Raw genomic sequence first — 23,655 nt, forward strand, 5'->3', positions numbered from 1 at the left:
TTTGGAAACTAAAACATGGCAGAAAATTAAAAAAATCTCTTATTTGAATGCCATATTCCAATCTGCTTTGCTTATAAGATCTGATAAAGTAAGAGCATAAGTTAGTAATACCAGGGAGCATTAGGCCACATGATAGCTATGCACATTAAATGGAGACCATTAATATTGTGTAGTTGTCTCTGAGGGCATATTTTTTTCTGCAGTATTATTATTACTGCTGATGGGCAGTGAAAGAGAGAATTCAGAACCCAAAGTGAGGTTATAGAGTATCATTGAGAAAAAAAAGCTAAAGCAAATACCTATTAGGGCATCACTGAGAGACAATAAACATAAAACCCGATGATGCATCATGTAGTGTCACCTTTTAGAGAAGAATCAGGCGAGTATCTTTGTCAATAACATATTTTATTATTTCCTGCAGGGAAAATAAGAATGAGAAGAACATTGCTATCAAGTGGACTATAATCTTCACCATAGCAGGCCATTTGATCTTTAGTAATGGGAAAAATGGTGTTCCAATGACCTTGAAGAGCTTTTATAACAGAAAAGAGGGAATATAGTCCAGTAATGAAAAGATGTTGGTAAGTAAATGGTCTCTGCTTGGCAATTTCTCTTTAACATTATCAGTTTTACTTTTTCTCTGAAGACTGACACAAATTCTTAGCAACATCACTGACCTCATATACAGGAGACACTCGCCATTCTCAGGGTATAAGTTCTAGAGATCCCTACAAATGGGGAAATCTGCGAATACTGTGCTGTACCGATAATAGGCTTGGATAAACAGGCTGGATCCTCGCTGCACTCACTGCACTATCATTTACTTTTCTTTTGATTAAGGATATGGATTAATGCTGAAATGCTGCAACATACTTGTGTGGGCCGGGAGCGGTCCGAGGTTCTCGGGGGCGCGCAGCGGACTGTGGCCAGCAGCCTTGGCACGCGGGTCGGGGAATGCAGGCCGGCGGACTAGAATTAGGCACGGACGCTTAGCGGTTGATTAAAGATTCTTTTATTTACACCGAAGATGGTCGCGGTGCAGGCAGGAAAACTTGCTTGAGTTGCGGTTACAGACAGAAAAGAAGAGAGGCGGACAAGAGTCCCTTCCACGTGAACCTCTAACCCAATCTGGTTGAAGGCTCTAAACACGCAAGCCCGTCGTGTCAACCGAAGAAAACAACTCAGAGAAAAGAGCTCTGGATTCACTCACACAAAGTTTGCTAGGCTCCATGGAACTTGCGCGCAGGGAAGGGGTTCGTCGAGGGATCGTTCGGCGATGGGGAGAGGCCAGAGGTTGATCAGACCCCTATAGCCTTCTCAAGGTACATGCTGGGTCCAATAGGCTCCGCAGCGCTTAGAGATCTTCATGAGACGTGAAGTTCTCCTCCTCCAAATGGTTGTGGAGTCCTCCAACTTGGGCGGAAACCACTCAAGCCTCTTATACGGCTAGCAAGCCAATCACTAGCCGCCACGTGGGAATAATTTAGAACTGGCCAATAGTGGGACACAAATTTGCATGCGAATGGCGGGAACCCCTTTGCACCGTGCATTTCTCTTTGCAGCTAACAAAAGCACCCTGCAAAGAAAGCTCCGAGTGGCGGGAAATAATTTAGCAGTGCCGAAGCACACATACATCAAATCACACCCTTGGGTTGTGACATCCCCCCTTGCTGAAGGCACAGCTGAATTATACCACATGCTCATCACTCGGGTGATCAAGAGCTCTTACCACAGGTCACTGAACTAAACGGATAAACACAAAATTCGCTAACATAAGAAGTTCGTCCTCAAGGGATCGAATCAAATAATAACCAGCACAAATACATACACACATGATCAGATTCATAACAAAGAACTGCACGATCAGGGCTTCAGTGGGCGTCATGGTGAAGTCGCGCGTCAAGCCCTCACTTCTTTCGATGATGTTGTCCTTCTTGGGGCTTCTCTCCGCCACGCACTCTGAATTCCGGATCTGTAAACAAAACTCTCAGAAAATAAGTTAATGTATATCAAAATATTTACAAAGTTTCCATGGAACCACACTATCATTTCTAAAACATATAATACAAGTGTTCGTTACTTTAAACTACCTTCTCTTGCACGCTCAACTAGATGAAATCGTCGAGGAGCCGTCGTCTAGTTCTTCTAAATAATGGAAACCTAACTCATAGGCCAGTTGCCATTGGCCTGCGTCCCCTAAAATCCGAAGTTGCCACTTATTGAGTCCAGAACGCTGTAGGAGAAACCCAAACATGTATCGCTCCTCTGGTGTTCTCTGTGGCAATGATGGAAGATTGGATTCATGATGTCTTGTGCCCTGAATCTCGGTCAGGTGTCAACGTTCCCAATCACTAGATAATCTTGGCTCCATCAGGATATGCAGTTGTGACAACTGACGAAGGAGGTTACTCACAGGTTGGTTTACCATTGGGTTAAGCAGAATCCGGAGGACGACGATGTTCTTTCGCCCATAAACCTCAAGACAACTATCTATGCTGTGAACGGTCACTGGAACGGTTCCAGGATCTCGTAGATGACGGTGAGGCCATGGTCTTATTCGTTGGAGTGATGTCAGTCCCAGCGCACGTGTTCTGGGGTTCCAGGCACAGTACGAGACTCTGATGATTGCTAGCATGAGTTGCTCTGCGCCGGTATGTTCTGGCCGTCCGTCATGCCATGCGTGGGCTTTTTGACCGATCAGTCCTGCAACAAGCGCTGGCAGTCGAATAGGCCAGTGAACGTTAAACGCCACCATGTCGATGTCAGTGACATGTCCTCTACTCCACGAAGCTTGTCTGACCAAGAAGCTTGCTTCTTCCTGGTTCAGCAGGTCGGATCCAAGTTCCATGACCAAATGTCCCAACCACACAGCTAGAGTTTCTTCAGGTTGGATTCTTGATTCTCTGCACAAATCCTGTAGTTCAGTTCTGGTGTGAGCATAGTAGGCAGTAGCAACTCGGTTAGTTGTTGTTACAGGCTGAACTATTGCTGCAGGAGTTACTGTTGCTGTTACTGCTTCAGGCAGGAGGGGCGGATGCACTCCTCCGCTCGATTCTCCCTTCCATCGGCATGAAGGCGTGGTCGCCGGAAGCAACGCTGCGTCGGTGGGCGGGGTCGCCGGAAACGACGCCGCGTCGGTGGGTGGAGTCGCTGGCCGAACTCTCGCGGGTTCCTCCGAAGCTCCACCCTTCTCTTCCGGTTCTTCCACGCGGTCTCCCTCTTGCTCGGCGCCATCTTGTCGTGGCGTTTCAGGATTCTTTTTCGCAACCGCTTCTTTGACCGCTTGAACGGCCACACGCAGCTGGGCTTTTAAACTTAAATTCTTTTGCATTAAATCAGTTATTGTACGAAAAGTTGCAGTTAGTACTCCCCCCTTGTCGTATTGTGGGGCCACCCTCTCATCCGCGGCGCGTTCCTCCGTCTCCAGATCTTCGCGGAGCTCAGATGGAAGCTCGCAACCCCTTAATCTAGACGCCAGCATAAAGGGGGCGAACCGGTTGATCGGCACCGGTTCTTCACTCTCCCGAGCACATCTTAGGCAACGGGCACGCTCCCGGGTGAGGGTCGGGTTTACTGCGCCCGCCGGGTTGACTCTGGTGAGGGACACAGTGTCGAGGGGCCTGAACAGGACCCGTTCATCGCTCATTATATGCCCGAATGCCGCGGGGTGCAGATACACTTCCCTCTCTCTCAGGGCTCCATCTTCGGAAGCTCCCTCTTCTCCCTTCAGCGAAAGACGTTCACTGATAAATCTCTCACCCGTTCCGCCCGCCTGGTGGTAAGCGATATGCGCCTCCAGTTCCATAAAGCTTTCTACTTGGCGTTTTTCACTTTGCCAAGGGCAGTTCTTAAATAATTCTAGCTCCAGCGTGCCTTCCCCTGATCCCATCCTCGTCGCCATGTGCGGGCTGGGAGCGGTCTGAGGTTCTCGGGGGCACGCGGCAGGCTGTGGCCAGCAGCCCTGGCACGCGGGTCGGGGAATGCAGGCCAGCAGACTAGAATTAGGCACGGACGCTTAGCGGTTGATTAAAGATTATTTTACTTACACCGAAGATGGTCGTGGTGCAGGCAGGAAAACTTGCTTGAGTTGCAGTTACAGACAGAAAAGAAGAGAGGCGGACAAGAGTCCTTTCCACGCGAACCTCTAACCCAATCTGGTTGAAGGCTCTAAACACGCGAGCCCGTCGTGTCAACCGAAGAAAACAACTCGGAGAAAGAGCTCTGGATACACTCACACGAAGTTTGCTAGGCTCTGTGAAACTTGCGCGCAGGGAAGGGGTTCATCGAGGGATCGTTCGGCGACGGGGAGAGACCAGAGGTTGATCAGACCCCTATAGCCTTCTCAAGGTACACTCTGGGTCCAATAGGCTCCGCAGCACTTAGAGATCTTCATGAGACGTGAAGTTCTCCTCCTCCAAATGGTTGTGGAGTCCTCCAACTTGGGCGGAAACCGCTCAAGCCTCTTATACGGCTAGCAAGCCAATCACTAGCCGCCACGTGGGAATAATTTAGAACTGGCCAATAGTGGGACACAAATTTGCATGCGAATGACGGGAACCCCTTTGCACCGTGCATTTCTCTTTGCAACTAAGAAATGCACCCTGCAAAGAAAGGGGAACCCCTTTGCACCGTGCATTTCTCTTTGCAACTAAGAAATGCACCCTGCAAAGAAAGCTCTGAGTGGCGGGAAATAATTTAGCAGTGTCGAAGCGCGCACACATCAAATCACACCCTTGGGTTGTGACAATACTGAATGTAAAAGTATCACCAGAGCGCAGTAACAAAGTGTCATCACGCTGTGCAGGGAGAGAGCGTGGGCTGGCACGGCGCACCGCGAATATTCGAAATCACAAATCTGTGAATGGCGAGGGTCTCCTGTACAGACTTTTTCACACCAGGCATTTCAAACAATCCTGTGTAACCTTACCAAAAAAAAAAAATCCTAGATCAGAATAGTGCCTCCAATCCAAATAGTGCTTCCATTCAAAATCAAGGAGCTGCCAGTTCTCACGTAGCTTGTATAACCTTTGCAAAAGGGCTGAGGAGTTCTTATCATAATAGTTTCTAGTTGGATGATTATATGCATTTTTCCTACTGAACTTGTGTGCAAAATGGTTGGTGTAAGGGAATTGAATTTAAGTTGTGTAGGTGATGAAGTTTTCCAGGACTGGGCTAAATATAGTTCCTCAAGGCAGGAAATCAATTAGCACCCTCCTACAAATACCAAATTAATTAGCAATAAATGCCAAATTTGTAAATTTTTCTAAGGGCGAGTCATATTGTAGGTCTCCACATATACATGATTAAATGTTTGAAAATAATGTTCGTGATAAATATTGGTGCAGATTCTAGTAGATTATTAAAGATCTCTAATGACATCTTTACTTCTCATTGAAAGATGCTGGTTGAAGAAAAGATCAAAGTATGCAGTTTCTCCCAATAAATTACACAGCAGACTTCTGTAGAAGGAAAGAAATCAAGATTCATGCTTTTCAAGAGGGGCAAGTGGACATGATTAACAGAAGCTGTAAATGGTCTGGAGGAGGGAAAAAGGTAGCACTTCACTAAGAAAATTATTGTAATGTATATGAGAGTGCATCTGACACTTGTATGTACATTTTTTTATTTTGCTAATTTCAAGAGCACATGTTTATTTTACTGTTGAACACAAGTCACTGTCATAGTTGACTGGCTGGGACAAAAGCAGTTTATTAGCTAATTTGTGTGCACACTTGCTTGTTCAATTAGGCTAAGGCCTAGTTTGGTATGAATAGGCCCAATATGGCCTGTGGACTGGCCCTGCACCATGTACCATTTGGGTCTGATCAGACTAGGCCATATTGAGCTCACAGACTCCTGATCTGGGTGGCTACTCCAGCCATTTTGGAACCTGCACTCCATGCGACACAGTTCCAGTCCAGCTGCTGACAACTCAGTTAGGGCTGCCACCTTACATAGAAACCGAACCCAGCACTGGTTCTGAACCTCACAGGCAATCTACAGCAGGAAGATGAGAGATATCATAGTGCAGGGGTGTCAAACATACAGCTCCTGGGCTAGATCCATCCTGCAGAGCCCCACCAACCAGCCCCAGGCTGTATGTTTGTCAACCCTGCTCTATGGTATCTTTTATCTTCCTGCTGGAGATTACCTATAAGGTTCAGAACCAGTGCTGGGTTTGGTTTCTATGTAAGGTGGCAGCCCTGACTAAGTTGTCAGCAGCAGGACTGGAACTTTGTGTGTAAAAGCATGATTCTCTTCTGCCTCTACAAAAGGGCTCTGTTTGGTTCCTTAGTATGGCCCAGCCACTAAAGGAAGGAAGGGACACACCACATGTAAGTTCATTGAGTGATTACCCGTGCAGTTTCAGCTGTTGGTACACGCACACCAGGTTGCACGAGATGGGATTTTTTTGGCTCGCAATGTCTATTTAGGCTGTATCTGCATCCCTGCCTCAAAGGGCAGTAAGGGAGGAGTGGACTTAGCCTATCCCATAATTCCTACGTATTGAATTTAGCGATAAGAGACAGCTTCTGCAGCGTTTCCTGTTTATCTAGTGTTAGAGCCTTATTTGTCTAGTGGCAAAATTATATACATGCATATATTTCTCTTTAGTTTAAGCTGTGCCTACTGCCTCCCAGAAGAAAGTGTTAGCAACATGCCAGAAGCTAAGTCACTGAGATTTAATATATGACCCTCTCATGATGCTTTTTCTCTCAGTATGGTACAGTCTTGTAGAAATGCACTTCTCAGAATGGTGGAACTTCTTTTGTTTCTTCCTTTACCTACATTCAAACATTTCTCCTTGCATGATTGGAAGTTTCCTTGTATGTAGAGGGGAGGGTTACAACCAGGTCTTAGCCATTGGGTCATTATGTCTGTTTGTGCCAAGGTGATTTGCAATTCTGCTCCTGGACTAGGGACAGAAATTACACATAAACTGATATAAGTGATCAGAAACCAGTTCAAATCTGTAACACAACAGAAGTGCACATAAACCACTTTCAAAATGGCTGAAACCTGTTTAAGATAAGTCTGAATGGATGTAGTATCAGACTCAACTGATTTAGATAAAATTAGCTTATTGAATTTCTGTCCCAGATCCCCTCAAGTTTCAAGTTAACTCAGTCCCCCAGCATCTCATGATGCTTTGCACCTCTCCTGCAAACCTTCCCTCGCAGGGTGGGTAGACTGCCCTTGGCTCAAGCTGTCTGCTCTAGCATCCCCCAGCTTCTGGCCTGAGCCGCTGCAGGCATGTGGCTACATTTCCGGAATCAAAAGTGAATGTTTGCTCACTTGCTTATTGGTTCAATCTAAACAGCTTAGATTAATCTGTAAAGACTGAATCAATTCAGCCTCAGGCTTTTTGACTATCTGTACTTAGCCCTGGCCTCAGGCCACATCACCTGAAGGGCCCATTTCTCTGTTTGCCACTGCATCAGTATCAGTGTCTTCTGATAGAAGCAGAACAAAGAATGGTTTCAGAAATGAGCCACAGTTGCAGATGTCTGCCATTGGCCAAGTTGAGGTGTAAGTTCAATGAACCTGACTTCTCTTAGCCTCATTTGTCCAAAGTCCAAAAGCTAGAGAAAGTACTTTCTGGTGCATCAGTACTGATTTCCAAAGCAGCACATGCAATACCCATTAAAAGGAAGGATCGTGCTGTTCTTCAGTACCCACCTTGGCACAGGGTGCTCCAATAGCTGGAATCTCAGTATTTGAGTCCCAGTACCTTCTACTTTGGTACCAACTACCTCTGTATTACCCATTACTGTGGCACTGAGTTTCCCCAAACAGTGATGGGTGAGTAATTGGAATGGTCCTTAAGATAGAAAGTAGTGGCATCCAAATGCCAACTTTAGAGTTATGAGTGCACCAGATTAGAGTTATCCTTGGTAATCAATATCCTAACACAGAACCAGGGCCAATCTGGTAGAACAGCTCTTTTCTTGAGGAAATATTTTCTTCTGCTGCTGTTTATGATAGGGTTCATGCACCACCTGCCCATTTCTAGTCTCCTATGCTGCCACATCCTACATAGTACTTTGGGCTTTAGGAAGGGATTATATATTGAAGAATCCATGAAAGACAGCAAAAAAAAAAAATCTTGAGGGCACAGAGACTCATCCTGTCTGGCACCACTTTTTCCCACCCTTTCCCATTCTACCATGCTTTTCTTTCCCAAGCTTCACTCAACAGGGAAAACTAAACTTCATGTCCACTGTACTTCTACAGTGACTGGACAAATATTGTTCTGGAACATGCCCAAACTATTTGTAGCCTTTGCTGATGGAGCTAACCTATAAATTGATAGAGATTATCTGAGCAGGTCTCCATCCACAAAAAGAGGAGTGAAACAGTAGATCAGGAGTCGGCAGCATTTTTGGGAAGAGTGCCAAAAGCACCCACAACCTCAACTTGTAAGATGTTAGTGTGCCACGGATGGACAGCAGGGGAGCTGCAAGGGATCTGATCCCTGTTGTGGCAGCACAGCCCTGATCCCTTTCCCACCATCCACTTCAAAACACGTGTGCACCCACCACCAGCAATGAGTCAGCCCTGGTGCGGCTACTTGCAGCCTCCCAACTGCTTGCCACAGCTGGCTCAGGCAGGCCCCTGATGCCTGCCACAGAGCCCAGGCTGCTTGCAGCAGGCAGCAGAGAGGCTGCAAGTGGCTGCACCAAGGCCCGCAGAGCCCTGACCTAGCTTGTTGCTGGTGATTGGTGCAACCGCACCTCAAGGCACACAGCGTGGAAGGGCCAGGGCTGCACTGCCACAATGAGGATCAGGCCCTTCACAGCTCCTTTGCCATCTCACCCATTTTGCATGCCATGCTCTGGCATCCATGCCAGGGGTTGTCTACTCCTTTAGTAGATCCACCTAACCACGTTGGGGCTCATTCCAGTAAGACTCATGCTGCTTCTGCTGCCTGTCTGGAGGATGTCCTTGTACCTATACCTGGTACAACAAGTATACAGTACTTGATCTACACATTTACATGACTCTGTTCCTTAGCTGAGGCTTCCAAATTAAATGCTTATATCAGCTGGGCTGTCTTGCAGTTATTAACTGTCTCTTATTACCCATCTTCAAGCAAATAAACTCTTTTCAGTCATTAGGAGTGGAATTTTAATTATTACTGAAAGGCTCCAAGATGAAATAAAGATTATTTAAAGCAGGGCTGTCCAACTTCTAAATAGCCAGGGGCTGCAAGCCCTGCAGGCCGCACCAGCACAAGCCACACACCCCAGTGCCAGAGTAGGAGGGACCCAGTCTCACCCTCAACTCGCCAACTGTGGGCTCCCCCAACCCCACAGGCTGCACTGCACACCATCCAGCCCCCTGTGGTGAGGTCAGGAAGGAGGGAGGGGGAACCCAGAAACCCTGGCTGCTTCTGCAGTTGGAGCAATGGCTGGGTAGAAGCCTGGGAGCTGCAAGTTAATCCCTTGTGGGCTGCATGCGATCTGTCAGCCACCAGTTGGAGATCTCTGACTAAAAGTAACCATGCTTCTTTGTGATACATTGGAACCAGATAGATTCCACAACCCACCCTCCTTCCAGGGGTTCCAACAGGGAGCTGATGGGCTCTGCAGCACTGCCCTCCTCACCCCCCCCCCCCATGGGGAAAGTGGAGTGGACAGTCACTGAGCATTCCCAACACCCTGGGTGCTTCCATCCCACAGTATAGCACCCTTTTTCCTGTCCTGCAGTCACAGTGCCCGGTGTCAGGAGTCCCAAGAGGAGGCATGTGGAGGGAAGAGCACTGTATTGTGGGTACATGGAGGTTAAACCTCCTGTATACACGTATTCTAAAAGGAAACAGTACAAAATAGCACCAGCTTCTTCCAGGTACATTTTTTCATGTATGAGTGTTTTATCAGGCGTGTACTTAGCTGCTGAAACATTTCAAAGCCATTTGCAATGTTTCAGATGTTTACTCCGTCCACAGCCTAAAGCAAAACCCTACAGAAACATTTTTGAAAACACGTACCCTGTTGCCAGTCGGCGGGATCAGCCACGGAGCGACCCATCCTCCCCTCAGTTGCTGACTGGTCGCTGGGGGGCCATGTGCCCCCCCCCCCCAACTAAGGCAGCATGAGTCATTCATGGCCACTTGTCTCCTGGGACCAGGGTCTTTGTAGCCAGACTGTTACGGTCATATTTAGATTTCTCTTTGCTGCCTTGTAAGAGAAAGATTGGTCAGAAGAGAGACTGATGTTTGCTAGTATTACGCTTATTTAGGCCAATGGAATCTTTGCTAATACCAAAGGCAATTTTGTCCTGAATAATGCTTACAACAAATGTTCTTGTTTGGGATGTTATATTTTGACATCCCTATAATAACAGATCAACCAAATACACAAGCTATTAGACTAACAAGAAGAAAGGATTCATAGAGTTAAATGTTGAAAAAAAAATTTCTCTTCTACTCCATGCCACTCCCATTTTCCTGTTGAGCTGGCAAATGTTTTGTTATGAGTGAATCCTGGTAACAATACTGTTTGCATATGAGAAAAGCATATTCAAAGGCTAAGAAACCATGTCTGTGGGAAAAGGTACAACAACCTAAACAGGTAGAGCCAGATGGCGTTGCTATGGTCTGGAGTTCCTTAAGAGCCAGTAAACTAAACCTGCTACAAAGGTCAGAGACTAGGGAAAAATGGATGAATGTACTGTTTGAGGAAAATCAAGAGGAGAACAATATAAGCACCCTCTCATATCACTGGAGTTTTGGAAATAAATACTGCGTTGCTGTTCTCTGCAACCAAACTGAGGGATCTGGAACCTTGGAAGACTATAATAGGCTGACACCCTTTCAGGCAAATAAGAGCAACTAGAATATGAACTACCTTCATTACTTGAATATTACTAAATAAAGTATGTTATTTTCTTGGACAATGTTTTTAAGCAGTTACTCAGAAAAGTGTTTTAACTGGAATTTTGTGGTTTTCTACTTTAAAAAATAGCTAGTGAAACTGTAGCAAAATACGAAAGGAACTTAAATTTAGCTTCTTCAAAATTTGGTTAACACATTGAACAGCTGTACCAAAGCATGTGGCCTGCTTATACAATGGGAAGTTTTTCTCAAAAAACTCTGTACATGGTAAGCAGTATTTGAGCTGTTTTAGCTGGATATGTGATTCACTTAAACTGATAACATAATCAAAATTTGTCAGTTTTTAATTTGAACATCTGGAAACTTTATTATATCAATTGCTGAATGGGGAGACCTTAGCTAAAGACTTTCTATATGGTTTTCTTTTCTATACCATATAATTGTTTTATTGTCTGTGTGTGATCAGTATGATAAAAATAATGGTCCCTTTTATACTAAAAGTAAAATAGACCAACATATAATCACAAAAGAATGAGGGAAAGAACACATTATTTCTATAGGGTGAAATTAGCTTACATGTTTACCAAACCAGGTACAACATCTATTTCCTCATCTCTTTAGCAATCATGAGAAAAAAATATTTGACTTGCCTCAAGTGAATACAGTCTTGCAAAGTTGGGCTATAATGATATTTTTATATTGCACTGTTTTCATCCAGGGATATAAAGAAACACATTGTTTCCCTTCAATTTCCAAGAGATACCTAGAAAATGCAATTGCTGTAAGTATTTGAATAATATACTTTCTCTTGGTGAAGACCCATCAGTTTTTAGATACTTCTATGGAAGGAATAATTAGACATTATTTTCAGTTACCACAGTCTATAACATAAAAAATTACCTGTATCTTCATGCCAGATTATGTTTTGTTATATTCCCATATGTCCGCAGTTGATTTCAGAGGGAGTTCTGTATTTTATTTTTCTTGAATGAAGAATTTGTGGTTGCCATTAGCATGATATCTGAGTACCTCATAATATTTAATCTCTTTAGCCACACAGCATCCCAATGAGGTAATGCAGTATTACTGGTATAATCCCAGTTTTACAGATGTGAAACTAGACAGAGAAAAATTACCTTGTCCATGGTCTTATAGCAGTCAGTAGTGAAGTAGGTAAGTAAACTCAAGCTCTTCCAAGTCTCAGGCTACACTACATTGCTGAAAGGTCGGTCTTTGGACATTACCCAGCATCTAAAAGCTGCTTTCTTGTACAGATAAATGTGAAAGATGATCTAGCAAATACTCAATTTAAACCATCAATTTTCAATGATAATTTGCAGTTCATATGGAGGAGTAGCTGCACAATCACCTAAAATCAATTTAGTTATTGTTATTACCTTCTAATAATGCTACAATGAAAAGTGTGAATATAATTTAGTTGATACACAACATGTCAAGTTAAAATGTATTTCAGTTCATTTGTCTGGCATATGAGAATGTGTTTGGGTGCATACGAGTGCCTATGTTTGCTATGCAAGGAATATATCAGTGCAGATAAAACAAAGGGGTTTTTTTGCCTGATTTTCAGTGGGAGCTGTGGGTGTGTAGCATTTTTAAAAATTGGATTACATTTTTAAAAATTACATCAGGTCCTTTTTAAGTGTCTCAGTTAACCCCAGGCTTCATGCATTAAAGCAAAAGTCCCCATACATATCTCCCTTGCATGGGGACAAGGAGTCCACATCTGTAGAGAGCTCTGCTAAATTCAGAAAAATTATGGAGGGGTGCCTTGAGTCTAAAAAGGCCGAGAACCACTAGCTTAGATTTTGGAGCACAATTCTGCAGCAAATTCTACAGCAAGTGAATCACAAGTATTCAGGTTTGATTTTTTTTTAAATTAATCAGGAGATATTAAAGAATAAAGCACACCACTGAGCAATCTATGAGGTGGTTATACCTATATCTAATATCAAACAGGACAAACTCACTATAATGCTGCTAGTAGGAACTGTTAAGATTTCTCCTATTCACTTCGAGAGGCTGCTGACCACCAGCAAAGTTGAGTAAGCCTTTTAACTGTTTCACTCATGATCAAAGCATCCAAGGCAGGAGAAAGAAAATCAACTTGTGAATTCTATTATGGTGTCACTTTGTAGTATCTCACATAGGTGGAGTTTGTTTGTAGTAAAACTTAGGGAACTACCACTGTGGTTTTTTCCTCATCTGCATCCCAGACTAGTTTTTATAAAGGCTCTATGCTCAGGTATGTAGTAAAATATGAACATGCTATATACTGTAAACCAAGTTTTGTGAGACTGAGATTATAACTCCACTTCAGTAGAAGGTCAGTTTGCATCTTAACAGTTTATTTAAATTTACTGAACCAAAGAAATTAAAAATAATACATTAACAAATAGTTTCCCTTTATTATTAGCAGTGCAGTAATATGAATAGCCAGACATCCTTTCACCCCAACAAGCTATGTACAAAACTGGTAGCTCTAACTGGGCTGCGGTGAGTTAAATTTTTGAGTTATGAAAATAAATCCTTTCATTTTCTATTTTTCTAAAATATGTTATTAGAAAAATCCTTTTAACTGTGAGGAAATATTTTTCTTTAAATATAAAAGAGTGTAATTTCAGGAAATGCAAAAACTAATAACAAAGGTAAAGACCAGAAAGTGTACTTGGAGCCCAGTCTTGTTTACTTCATTCATGTAAGTATTGTTATTCCTCTAGATCAGGATTTTCAACCTGAGAGTTGTGAGCTACAGCAGTATTCACTTATGTTAATCTTCCTAATAACTAAAGTGGGACTGTTTGTGTGAATAAGGCAATTGGGATTCAGCACTGAATACATATTGATTAATAAGAACCTACAAAATTTCTACCATTAAAGTGTAAATGTACTGTTGAGGAAATTTTTTTTTTGTTGGATTATTGTGACATTTAGAGACAAGACTGCCACTGGCATATGCCATATGTAAAAATAAGTGAAGAAACACACACACGTGTGAAGACCCATTTAAAGGTATGTGATAACTAACCTTGTTTTCAATTTGCATGAAATAGTACAGAATTAAAGTCTGCTAATAAATCTCTAATGCACATTTTTAGCATCATATGCAACATCGCCTTGCTCAAAGATTGAAGCAGCCATCTAGATGCGAGTCAATGCTCAAGAATGAAAATCAATTTGCATTAGGAAATACAGAGGTTTTTACTCTAAAGGTAAGAATTGGTGAATATCATCCATTTTACAGCCATAGATTTGGAAGCAGGGCCTGAGTTAAGTTGGGTGGCAATAAATGTTTTAAGTTAGGGCTGTCCAACTTCTAAGCAGCTGGAGGCCAAACACCACACAAGCTGCTCCAGCAGGGGCTGTACCTCTGCAAGCCACACCAGCATGAGCCACAGACTGTCCCAGGAGAGTTTATTAGCATGCCATGTGGATGCCTGCCCTGCTGCACTGCACAGGTGCCACCTTCTGCTTCACTGTGCACCCCACTATTGTACCATGTCCCTGAGTGGGACCTAACACCCCTCACAACTGCATTGCACATGTGCTTCCCCCCTCCCCACCCCTCATATCATCTGCCTGCCTGGCCCTAGCCATACTGCCCTGCCCTGCCCTGCCCTGCCCCCTGGAGCAGAGGCAGGCAGCAAAAACCAGAAGAGGGAGGGGAAGCCTGAAGACTCCAGCTGCTGTTTCAACTGAAATGATGGGGGAGCAGTTGCCAGGTAGGAGCCCAGGGGCTGCAACTTAACACCTCCCAGGCCACATGCAGCCCATAGGCTGGCCACTAGTTGGGCAGCCCTGTTTTAGATGAAGACAAATTGTATCTGATTATTTGGGAGGGTGATGGGAGCACAAAGAGTGGGCTCAGGGAGTGTGGTTCCTCAACAAGTGCTCCTTTGACCTCTCTCATCCTATGTTGTTAGTTTTCCAATTGGTCTTTCCCTTGGTATCCCCTTGGGCAGAGTATTTTTCAGTGACACTTTCTTTCTTCCCACCCTGAGACAGCAATAAAAATGATTAGAAACATCAGTTGCATGTGGGGAGAGAGGGACAAGGTTATACAGATGAAGATCAAGAGATTCACTTTGCAGGAAGAAACAATAATTCGAAAGGGAGTTTCTAAGGAGTTGAAAGAGCTTTCCATTTGGCATCATGAGATCCTTGCTTGTACATGTGTTTCATGTGCTGTGTTTGTATCACTCCCAGTCCTAAGAACAGAAGGCCAGGGCTCAGATTTCAATAAGAATTTTATCACTAGCCACCAGTTCAGCCCCTGGTGGTCTATGCATATGTATAACTCCTGCTGATGTTGATGGAAATTAGGATTTTTTTATTTCTCTGCAGCACAAAGAAAAAACTATAGATCAAGACAGAGGTTGTCATGCAAATTCCCGTACATTTACAGATGAATCTCAATGTAGGGATAAAAGCAGTTTGCAAAGTGAAGAAGAGTTTTTTCTCAAAAGCAACAAGACAGAAATGCCAAGAGGGATAAATATAAATAGCTGGGATCTGCCAGCATTGAAAGAAGAAGAGATGCCTTTCTCAAAGGGCCACAAGATCAGGGTTGACAGGGAAAGCAGCGGAGTGATGACAGACTGGTTGAATAACACCTCACTAAGAACAGTTTTAACTAAAAATGAGTATACCTGGAAAGATAATGGAGCAGATGGACTTGTCTACAATGAGCATTTATTTCAAACTACTGATCAGCTGAAGTCCCATTCTGCAAGCAAGGTGGAAAAAACTAAATTATACGCTGCCATGTTGCCAAGGATCTGGGATGTCCCCGCTGATCTGGGAGATGATAAACAACAAAACTCCCCTGACATTGAAATTGATAGAGCTGCAATAAGAGGATATATCAGTACGCCATGTTCAGTCAGAAAGAGAACATTTATGGTCTATATTTGTGGAGGCTATCAAGGTATGACATCTAGAAAATGGCTCTAATCCCTTTGCAGACTCTCTTCACCCTGAGATTCCTGGTTTATCATGCACTGCACCTGAACTCATCATTGTTCACTATTTGCAGTTACCAGAATTGTGGTAGGTAGTGTGCTTTGGAGAAAAAAAACAGGAACAAAAAAATGCATTAGGCTTAGGAGTGAGGGCAGTTTGGTTCTTTTCTTGACTGGTATCAGATGACTGCCATAAGCAAGTTGCTTCACTTATTCTCCATTTCCCTTTCTACCCAGAAGGCTTAATAAAGCACACCTACCCACTTCCTGGGGTTAAAGTCAGTTTCTTTTAACTTACTAGGTAAATACGAAATTGAGGGGAGAAAGGAAAATCCTGCCCTGAAGAACTTGGTATTTAAACAGGCATTGCACAGTCTCAAAGTGTGTGTGTGTATGTCAGGGGAAGCAGCAGTCATCTGCAGTTTTTTATTTTTAACAGGCGTGTCCAGGATCCTACCAAACATCAAATGAATATGGATAATTCAGACTACAAAAACTCAAAATACTACACCAAAATACTTCCAACCCTCAAATCCTGAGGCTTCCTACCTTCAACCTTGCTTTATTAGAAATTTCCAGATTATGTTTCCCTGTTTCTGTCTGTGGTGTGGAGGTACCATTAGTCTTAGTAGAAACGGTGGGAATTCAAGGCACAAGGCAGTTCCCTGGGTTGTTTTTATTTCAATACAGTTATCAAGCATGCTGTATTTATGTCTAATACATTTTAAAGATGACAAAATAGTTTTGTAAGGTGATTTAAAATCCATACAAAAAGATACGGCAAAAGTTTACATACAGGAACAAATCACCAAGTTTGATTTTAACTGCGAGGCCCTTATGTTATGTAAATGCAGTTTCCAACATGCAAAGAAATGCTGTTCCCAAAGCTTCCGAAGTTTGGCTTTAGATTTTCATTCAGACTTTTGAGTAACCTGAATTTCAGGGCTATTGTAAACTTGGAGTTTGGTTGTCACATAGTAGAAAGAGGGGGCCATAGCCTCTCTGATTCTGCTACCCTTGGCAACTGTCCATTTTGTTCATAGGATTGCGGGGGGACAGGACAACAGTCCAAATATAGATCCAGATTTTAAATATCTGGGAGTATGTAAATTTCTAATGGTCAATGTATATCCTATGAGGAGAACTATTAAAATATGCAAGATTCATTCAAATACTGACTATAATGCAATCATGCTAAGATACAATGTATATATATAGCATTTAGTTATAAACTAAAAAATCCATCCACCTTCATAAATAAAATGCTCTCCAAGCGCTCTCCTTTTTATTTGAAAAATTGTGATTCTGTTGCCTCTCAAATTTTTGTTTCATCATCAAATACTGCAAAGCTATCATGCTTATCAGTATAACAGTTTATATTCACTGTGCTTATTTTCACATCAGATTCAGAAGAGGAAAGAAATGAATTAATGAAAAGATCATACCCACAGCTATACAGTTACTGTAAAGAACGAGGCTATGATTTCCGGATGCTGGACATGAGGTGGGGACTAACAGATGGTGTCAGCAATGATCACCACATGGTTTCATTACACCTGGAAGCTCTGAAGAAGTGTCAGGAGTTAGGACAGCAGATGTTCTTTGTAAGCTATGGTTTTATTTGCTGTGTTTAATTTTTAATATTTTTTAGGATTTGTATTTATTTTATATGGCAAACAACATGTATCTGACAAATCCAGAACATGGAAAAAGAGAGGTTATTTGCAGACAATCTACTGATTAATGTTGAGTCAAGCCTCAGAACCATTTACTGAAGGTGTAGACCAAGTCTGTATTTGTCTTCTGTGTATGTTTGTTTTCTCCTTAGCGTTTTATCATTATATATTCAGGTTTTCATTGGGCAAAAGCATGATGATCCTGTCATCCCACATACCATATCAAAGGAGAATTTAGAGGCAATTAAAAACACAATTGAAAGCCTGAAGTTGGTTGCAATACAGCAAAAGCAGAACATGTCAAGTGGTGTAAAGCTTGATGGAACAAAAGAGGCAGTTCTAACTGAGAAAACAGAGCATGTAGATGATAATCAAACTGACACTTCTAAAGAGTTTCTGGGAACAGGCAAGTCATCAGAAGAAAATATAACTGAGATGCGTGACAATAAAGAATTGGAATCAAATATTTCAGATGAACAGGATTTGTCTAATACATCCCCTCTCACAGAACATAAATCTGCAGCTGAATATGAGAAAGAGTTGCGGCTTCTTAATCAGTGGTACAGATTGGATGAAAATTATGTCCCAAGTGTTTACAGCCTGCAGCCCATCAGGTTAGAGTTCTATTACTTCTGCTTTGAAGTTATGAATTTAGGAATATATATGTGTATATATATATATATATATATATGTATATATATATATATATAGATATATGTTTTTAATTTCAGACCATTTGAGAGTTTGATTTATTTTCAGTTAATCCAAAATTGGATCACTTCAAAAAAATCAATGAAAGGTAAATTACTAAGCAGCTGAGTAAAATAAACATTCCAGCATGAGGAGCTGCAAAAGAGGATGAATTTAATGAGCAAGGCAGTGCCTTTCAGCTTTTTCTGCAATGTAATGGTGTCTGTGGTTAAATGAACAACACAGATACAAATAGAAAGTATTACTTAAAACAAAATCTACTTTTGTGATGTTAATAATTATACTAATATTTTTTCATAGTTTTCATATGATTTGTCTCATTCTTCTGCATAGCACATTTTACAAGGACATATTCAGCAAGGATCCTGTACGCAAGCAGCAAGCTAAAAGCAAATGGCTGAGCTCTTTTCAGAAGCTACATAAGATACTTCAGGAATATGCTTCAATTGCTGTTGGCCAAGACACAGCGAGTATGCTACTTAAAACAGGTGAGTTGTGAAGATACAGAAGAGAAAAACATGTCACTTAATTGGAATGAGTAACAATACATTGTTTCCAGGATAAAAAATAGTAGACTCCACTAGAAAAGAAATGGGCAAATAATTTGGAGGAGCTGAAATATCTTTTTTTTTTTTTACTGACAGCCTGCACATTTTTTACTGGCAACCAAACTTTTGTACTGTGATTGGTGTTAAACCACTTAACTTTAATCTGGCCCCTGTTCAGGACCTGGCAGAAGGGTTACATTTACATTATATAAAACAGTCAACAAAAAAGTTTGGTTGTCAGTAAAAAAAAATTGTCTTGAGTTGGCAACTGTGTTCACAGCAGCCATAATCATTAAAACATAGCTATTGTCTAATTTAGTAGAGTTTACTAGGAGTATTGGCCTTTATATATATGACACTAGCAAAACACAATTTTCAGATACTTACTTTTGTCCTAGTATCTTGCCTATTTTCCAAGCCACTTTTTTCAGAATATTATTTTAAGTGATCAAAGTTTAATTTTAAAAAGTGTGTTTGTTTGTGTGTGTATGTACCCACATGCACACTAAGAATCAGACTATGTTTTCCCTTTGTAAGTTTTGCAGCAAGAGGTTGATCAAGGGCTCTGTGTCCACGGCTCTCCTGAAGATCATTGTCACTGCTTCAAGAGGGACATCTGTGACTTACAATTCAACTTGTCCAGAAAACAAGCTTCAAAATATATTGATGTCCATCCTCTGAAACCAGAGATTAATATAGGAATGTATGAAGCACACCAGAACTTCATAAAAAGCATTTATACAAGGGTATGCTAATTATCATTTTCCAATAGCTTGGTTCTGCCCACTGCATCGGGCACTAGTCAGGAAAAAAATAGTATTTTGTGTATCTTCCCATGCATCCAACTTTTTGCTTTTTTTTACACTGCTTCCTGCAACTGCAATGACATGTCTTCTTCAAAGCCAAGTGTTTTTAATTTTCCATCAGACCTTTTATCACAACTTACTTCTTTCACCTTGTTTTTTCCTGCTTTGACCTTCATTCCTGCATATGCTACTTTTGCCCTAACTTCAGTCTTCTAAGTCACCCTCACATATCACTCTTATTTGTTATATCCTTTATTTGACTCATCTTTACTTCAGTGCTTTGTCCATTAGCTCTATCTTCTGTTTTTGTGGACAGGGTCTTTCTGGAAGAACCCATCCTGAAAGAGACATGGAAAGCTAGTGTTATGTAAGGCTCATATTATACCACTCTTAATTCATGTTGAATGTTCCGTGAGGAGTCACACTGAGACCAGTTATGGAATAATGTATTATTCAGTGTGAGATGCGAATCTGAACCTTAATATGTAATAATAGTATTAATAGCTATTAATTGATTAATCCACGTGTTGTGTGGATCTAATGAAGACCAAGAAGTGTTAAAATATGAGACTAAAGTGTGTTCTTGGACATACTGCAAGCATGAGAACTGAGCCAATGACTTTATTTATTTATTTTTTGCAAGTGAACTCACAGCAAAGCAATTTGTATCCATCTATTAAGGATAATATAACAGTTGTAAGCAGTATGAGTGCATAATTATTTTTGGTTTCTCTCCACCTTAATTTTCTCCTTAAGTCTTCTCCCCAGCCCCCAAACAATGTTCCCTCTAAGGAGCAGCGGTCCGTGACTGCACCACCTTGGTCCGTGAGCGCGCTGCCTCGGTCCAGCGTGGGACACTTACCGAAGTGGGCTGAAGGCTGGGGGCCAGAGGCTGGAGCTGGGGCCGCATGCTGGGGACCGGAGGCTGGGGCCAGGGGCTGGAGGCTAGAGCTGGAAGCCGAGAGCCAGGGGTTGGGACCAGGGGCTGGTGGCTGGGGCCGGGGGCCAGGGGCTGGAGCCAGGGGCCAGAGGCTGGGGCCGGGGGCTGGAACTGGGGGCCAGGGGCTGGAGCCAGAGCCTGCTGTGGGTTCCCCGGCTCCGGGGAAGTGCTCCGCTCCCCTGCATCAGGGCTGGGGAGTGGAGCACTTCCCCGGAGCTGGTGGACCCCGCGCCAGCCGTCCATGCCAGCCTCCATCCCTGCCTTGACTCACCTCGGGGAAGAGCCACTGCCTGCCCCAGTGAGGCTCCGCCAGCTTCAGGACACTGCTCCGCTCCCCAGCCCTGACGCCATGTGCCTCCTTGCTCCCTGAGGCGATGTGAGGGAGTGGAGCAGTGTCCCTGAGCCAGCGGAGCCTCACTCAGAGCAGGCGGCAGCTTCTCCCCGAGGTGAGGCAAGGCAGGGATGGAGGCTGGGGCGGGGGCTGGTGTGGGCTCTGCTGGCTCCGGGTAAGTGCTGCACTCCCTGGCCCTGATGTGGGGTAGCGGAGCACTTCCCCAGAGCCAGCAGAGCCCATACCAGGCTCTCGCCCCAGCCTCTCCTGGTGCACGGCCTTGAAAAGGCTGTGCTCGGCCACACTTTTAGTTGTGCACAGCCACACACGTGCACGCCTTAGAGGGAACCTTGCTCCCAACCCCATTCATCTGTGTACTTGACTGTGCAGATTTATAAAGCAGAATCCACATTATCAAGTTTCCTATGTTTTATTCCCTATCTTTGCTACTTTTTCCTTCCTCCTTCATCTCTCAAGGTGCAGTGGCAGAGAGGTTAAGGTATCATTTCTGTTAATCCAGAAGTGTGTGTTCTAGCTTTGGTTTGGATTTGTGCCAAAGCCTGTCTCCAGTTGGTTGGATACCCAGTCGTGTAAATGGGTACCTGCTCATTCAGATGATGGGAGTCAAAGGTGGCTTATTACAGTGTTAGCTACACTATTTCCTTGTTCACCATTACATACAGAAACTGGTATATCTTATTCATACTGGGCCAATGGGCCTTGTGAGTTTGAATGGATCTTTTCTGACCTTCATCTCGGTTTGACTCATTTGTCTCCCTATATTTCTAAATATATTTTCACAGTTCCTCTTTGCTCCTTTTCTTTATTTTTAATGAAACCACTCTTTCCACTTTTTTTTTCATTTCTATCTACAATCCAAACACTATGAAGTAAAAACTGTAAAGTATAAAAAAAACATACAGAGTTGTTGGAACTTAAGCCTTACTACATTTCGTGGCTAAAAGTCACACCGATGAATGACAATTTTTAATCCAAGATTATTATTTTTTTGTTACAAGGACCATTTTGGGTTCCTTTTATTTGTACAGCATTGTTTGCCCTGTCTTTACAGCTCCATCACACTAATATATATGAAAAAAGTATTAGCTGGGGAAAAAGGGGGATTGATCCTGCCAGCAACAGATCCCGTGCCTACTACCTTGAACGCCTCTGCAATGACTTTCAAAAAATAGTCATCACTCACTTCAGCAGGTCGGTTGCATAGCACTGTCTATAGAGACAAAAAAGGGAAAGAATACATCGTATGGAGAGATGAAAGACATGCTCCCATTGGTCTGAGTTTCATCTGCACTAAGTTACTGAAGAATTCTTTCACATTCAAATTAATCATAAAACAGGCTCGAGAGGAACAAAAGCCTGAAAAAACTGAGCTGACACGTTGCCTAGTTTGCAAGACTGGTATTTACAACAGGGGTTTTGTATTAATTTTTACATACTAGTGAATGGTCTGATTGAAAACAAGTAAAAGACCATGTGAAAATCAAGCATTTCAACAGAATATGACAATTTGGAACTAGAAAGTTGCTAGTTTTGCTGTCAGTGATAATTCTATAGTCTCACTCGCTGTCTTTATTTGATGTGTGGTTGTTAAGACAGTGACCAGTACTGCAAACCATACAACTGCATTGGGCTTTGTATTAAATTTAATGCCAGGCACTTTGGTGGTTACAAAGAAATTTTGAGTTGTTGTAAGAAGTACCCTTGAAATGACTAAGATAACTGAAATGAATCTTAATTTTTTTGTGCATGCTCCTACTCTCTTAAAATAATCCAATCGTTCATATATGTTTAAGAGCATAGCTTTCACCCTAGATAACCTTCAGATGTTTTTAATACATCATGAAACTATTTTTTTGGCTTTGCTAGTCACTGTTAAGGAAAAAATATTCATTTATCTTTGACAAGCTGTGAGTATGTATTTTTTCCTGGAGTGGGAAAGTAAATCTATTTAACTTAGAGCCTTTTTTTCTGTTTTTCTTTGATTAGGCTGATCAAATCAAAAAAAATTCCAGATGTGTTGGATGCAAGGAGAAGAAAGCAAATACTCCAAATTCACAGGGATGAAGAGATCCTAGAACACATCCAGCATTGCCAGGGACTGTGAGTTCAGCAATGGGCTGCTGCTTCTTTTATACACATCAGCACAAAACAAATGGAACATGGTTTGGTTAAAAGAGGAGTTAGGATAGTTTACCCGACTAAAATTTTACTGAGATTTTTCCTTTCATGTGTGAGGATATCACTTTGTTTTCTTTCTGGCTTTGTATGCATGTGAAAATCCTGCACAGGACATCTAAATCGGGGCAATAGTTGCTGGGTTTAATTTTTATTTTGTTTTACTTTTTCTAAAGAAACAGTTTGCTGGTAAGATTTTAGAACAAGTGCAGATTTCAATCTCTATTTTCCAGATTGAAATTCCAATTTCAATTTCCATTTTCACCCTATCCTCATTTTCTGGATAAGACAATGTACCAGATAATTGCTTGGGTAAAGTGAAAAATAGATGAAGTGAGGTCCCAGGCAGCAGATATCATCTCAGCCTGCACTGAGACTTGTTGCAAAGGTTAAAAAACGGTGTCCAGCTTTGCCTGCCTTCCTCTCAGATTCTAGTAGAAGGGAGTGAAGTTTTTAGGAAGCTTAGGTTAATTGCCCATGATCAACCATTTCTGAGAGAATATAATGGAGTGAAAAGAATTTTATGCTTCAGATGGGTTAGGCCCAAGCTTTCTCTGACATTAAAATGTGCTTTATGATTGTGAAATTTTATGCACACATATTAATTTAGATAAACATTGTTGTCTAGGAT

The 23,655-nt window shown here is 42.4% G+C and overlaps 1 protein-coding gene across 1 annotated transcript in view; it reads left to right on the forward strand.

Moving 5' to 3' along the window:
* Positions 1-17,672: 17,672 nt before the first annotated feature.
* Positions 17,673-23,655, forward strand: part of LOC109281608 (NACHT domain- and WD repeat-containing protein 1) — a 32,969-nt gene continuing 26,986 nt past the window's right edge. Inside the window, exons 1-5 of the mRNA XM_059721292.1 lie at positions 17,673-18,106; positions 18,537-18,691; positions 19,289-19,497; positions 21,901-22,040; positions 22,836-22,949. Of these exons, the coding sequence (XP_059577275.1) occupies positions 17,790-18,106; positions 18,537-18,691; positions 19,289-19,497; positions 21,901-22,040; positions 22,836-22,949 (935 nt within the window). The 5' untranslated portion in view covers positions 17,673-17,789. The remainder of the gene's footprint in view (positions 18,107-18,536; positions 18,692-19,288; positions 19,498-21,900; positions 22,041-22,835; positions 22,950-23,655) is intronic.

The sequence above is a fragment of the Alligator mississippiensis genome, chromosome 2 (assembly GCF_030867095.1).
Source record: "Alligator mississippiensis isolate rAllMis1 chromosome 2, rAllMis1, whole genome shotgun sequence".
Classification (NCBI taxonomy): domain Eukaryota; kingdom Metazoa; phylum Chordata; order Crocodylia; family Alligatoridae; genus Alligator; species Alligator mississippiensis.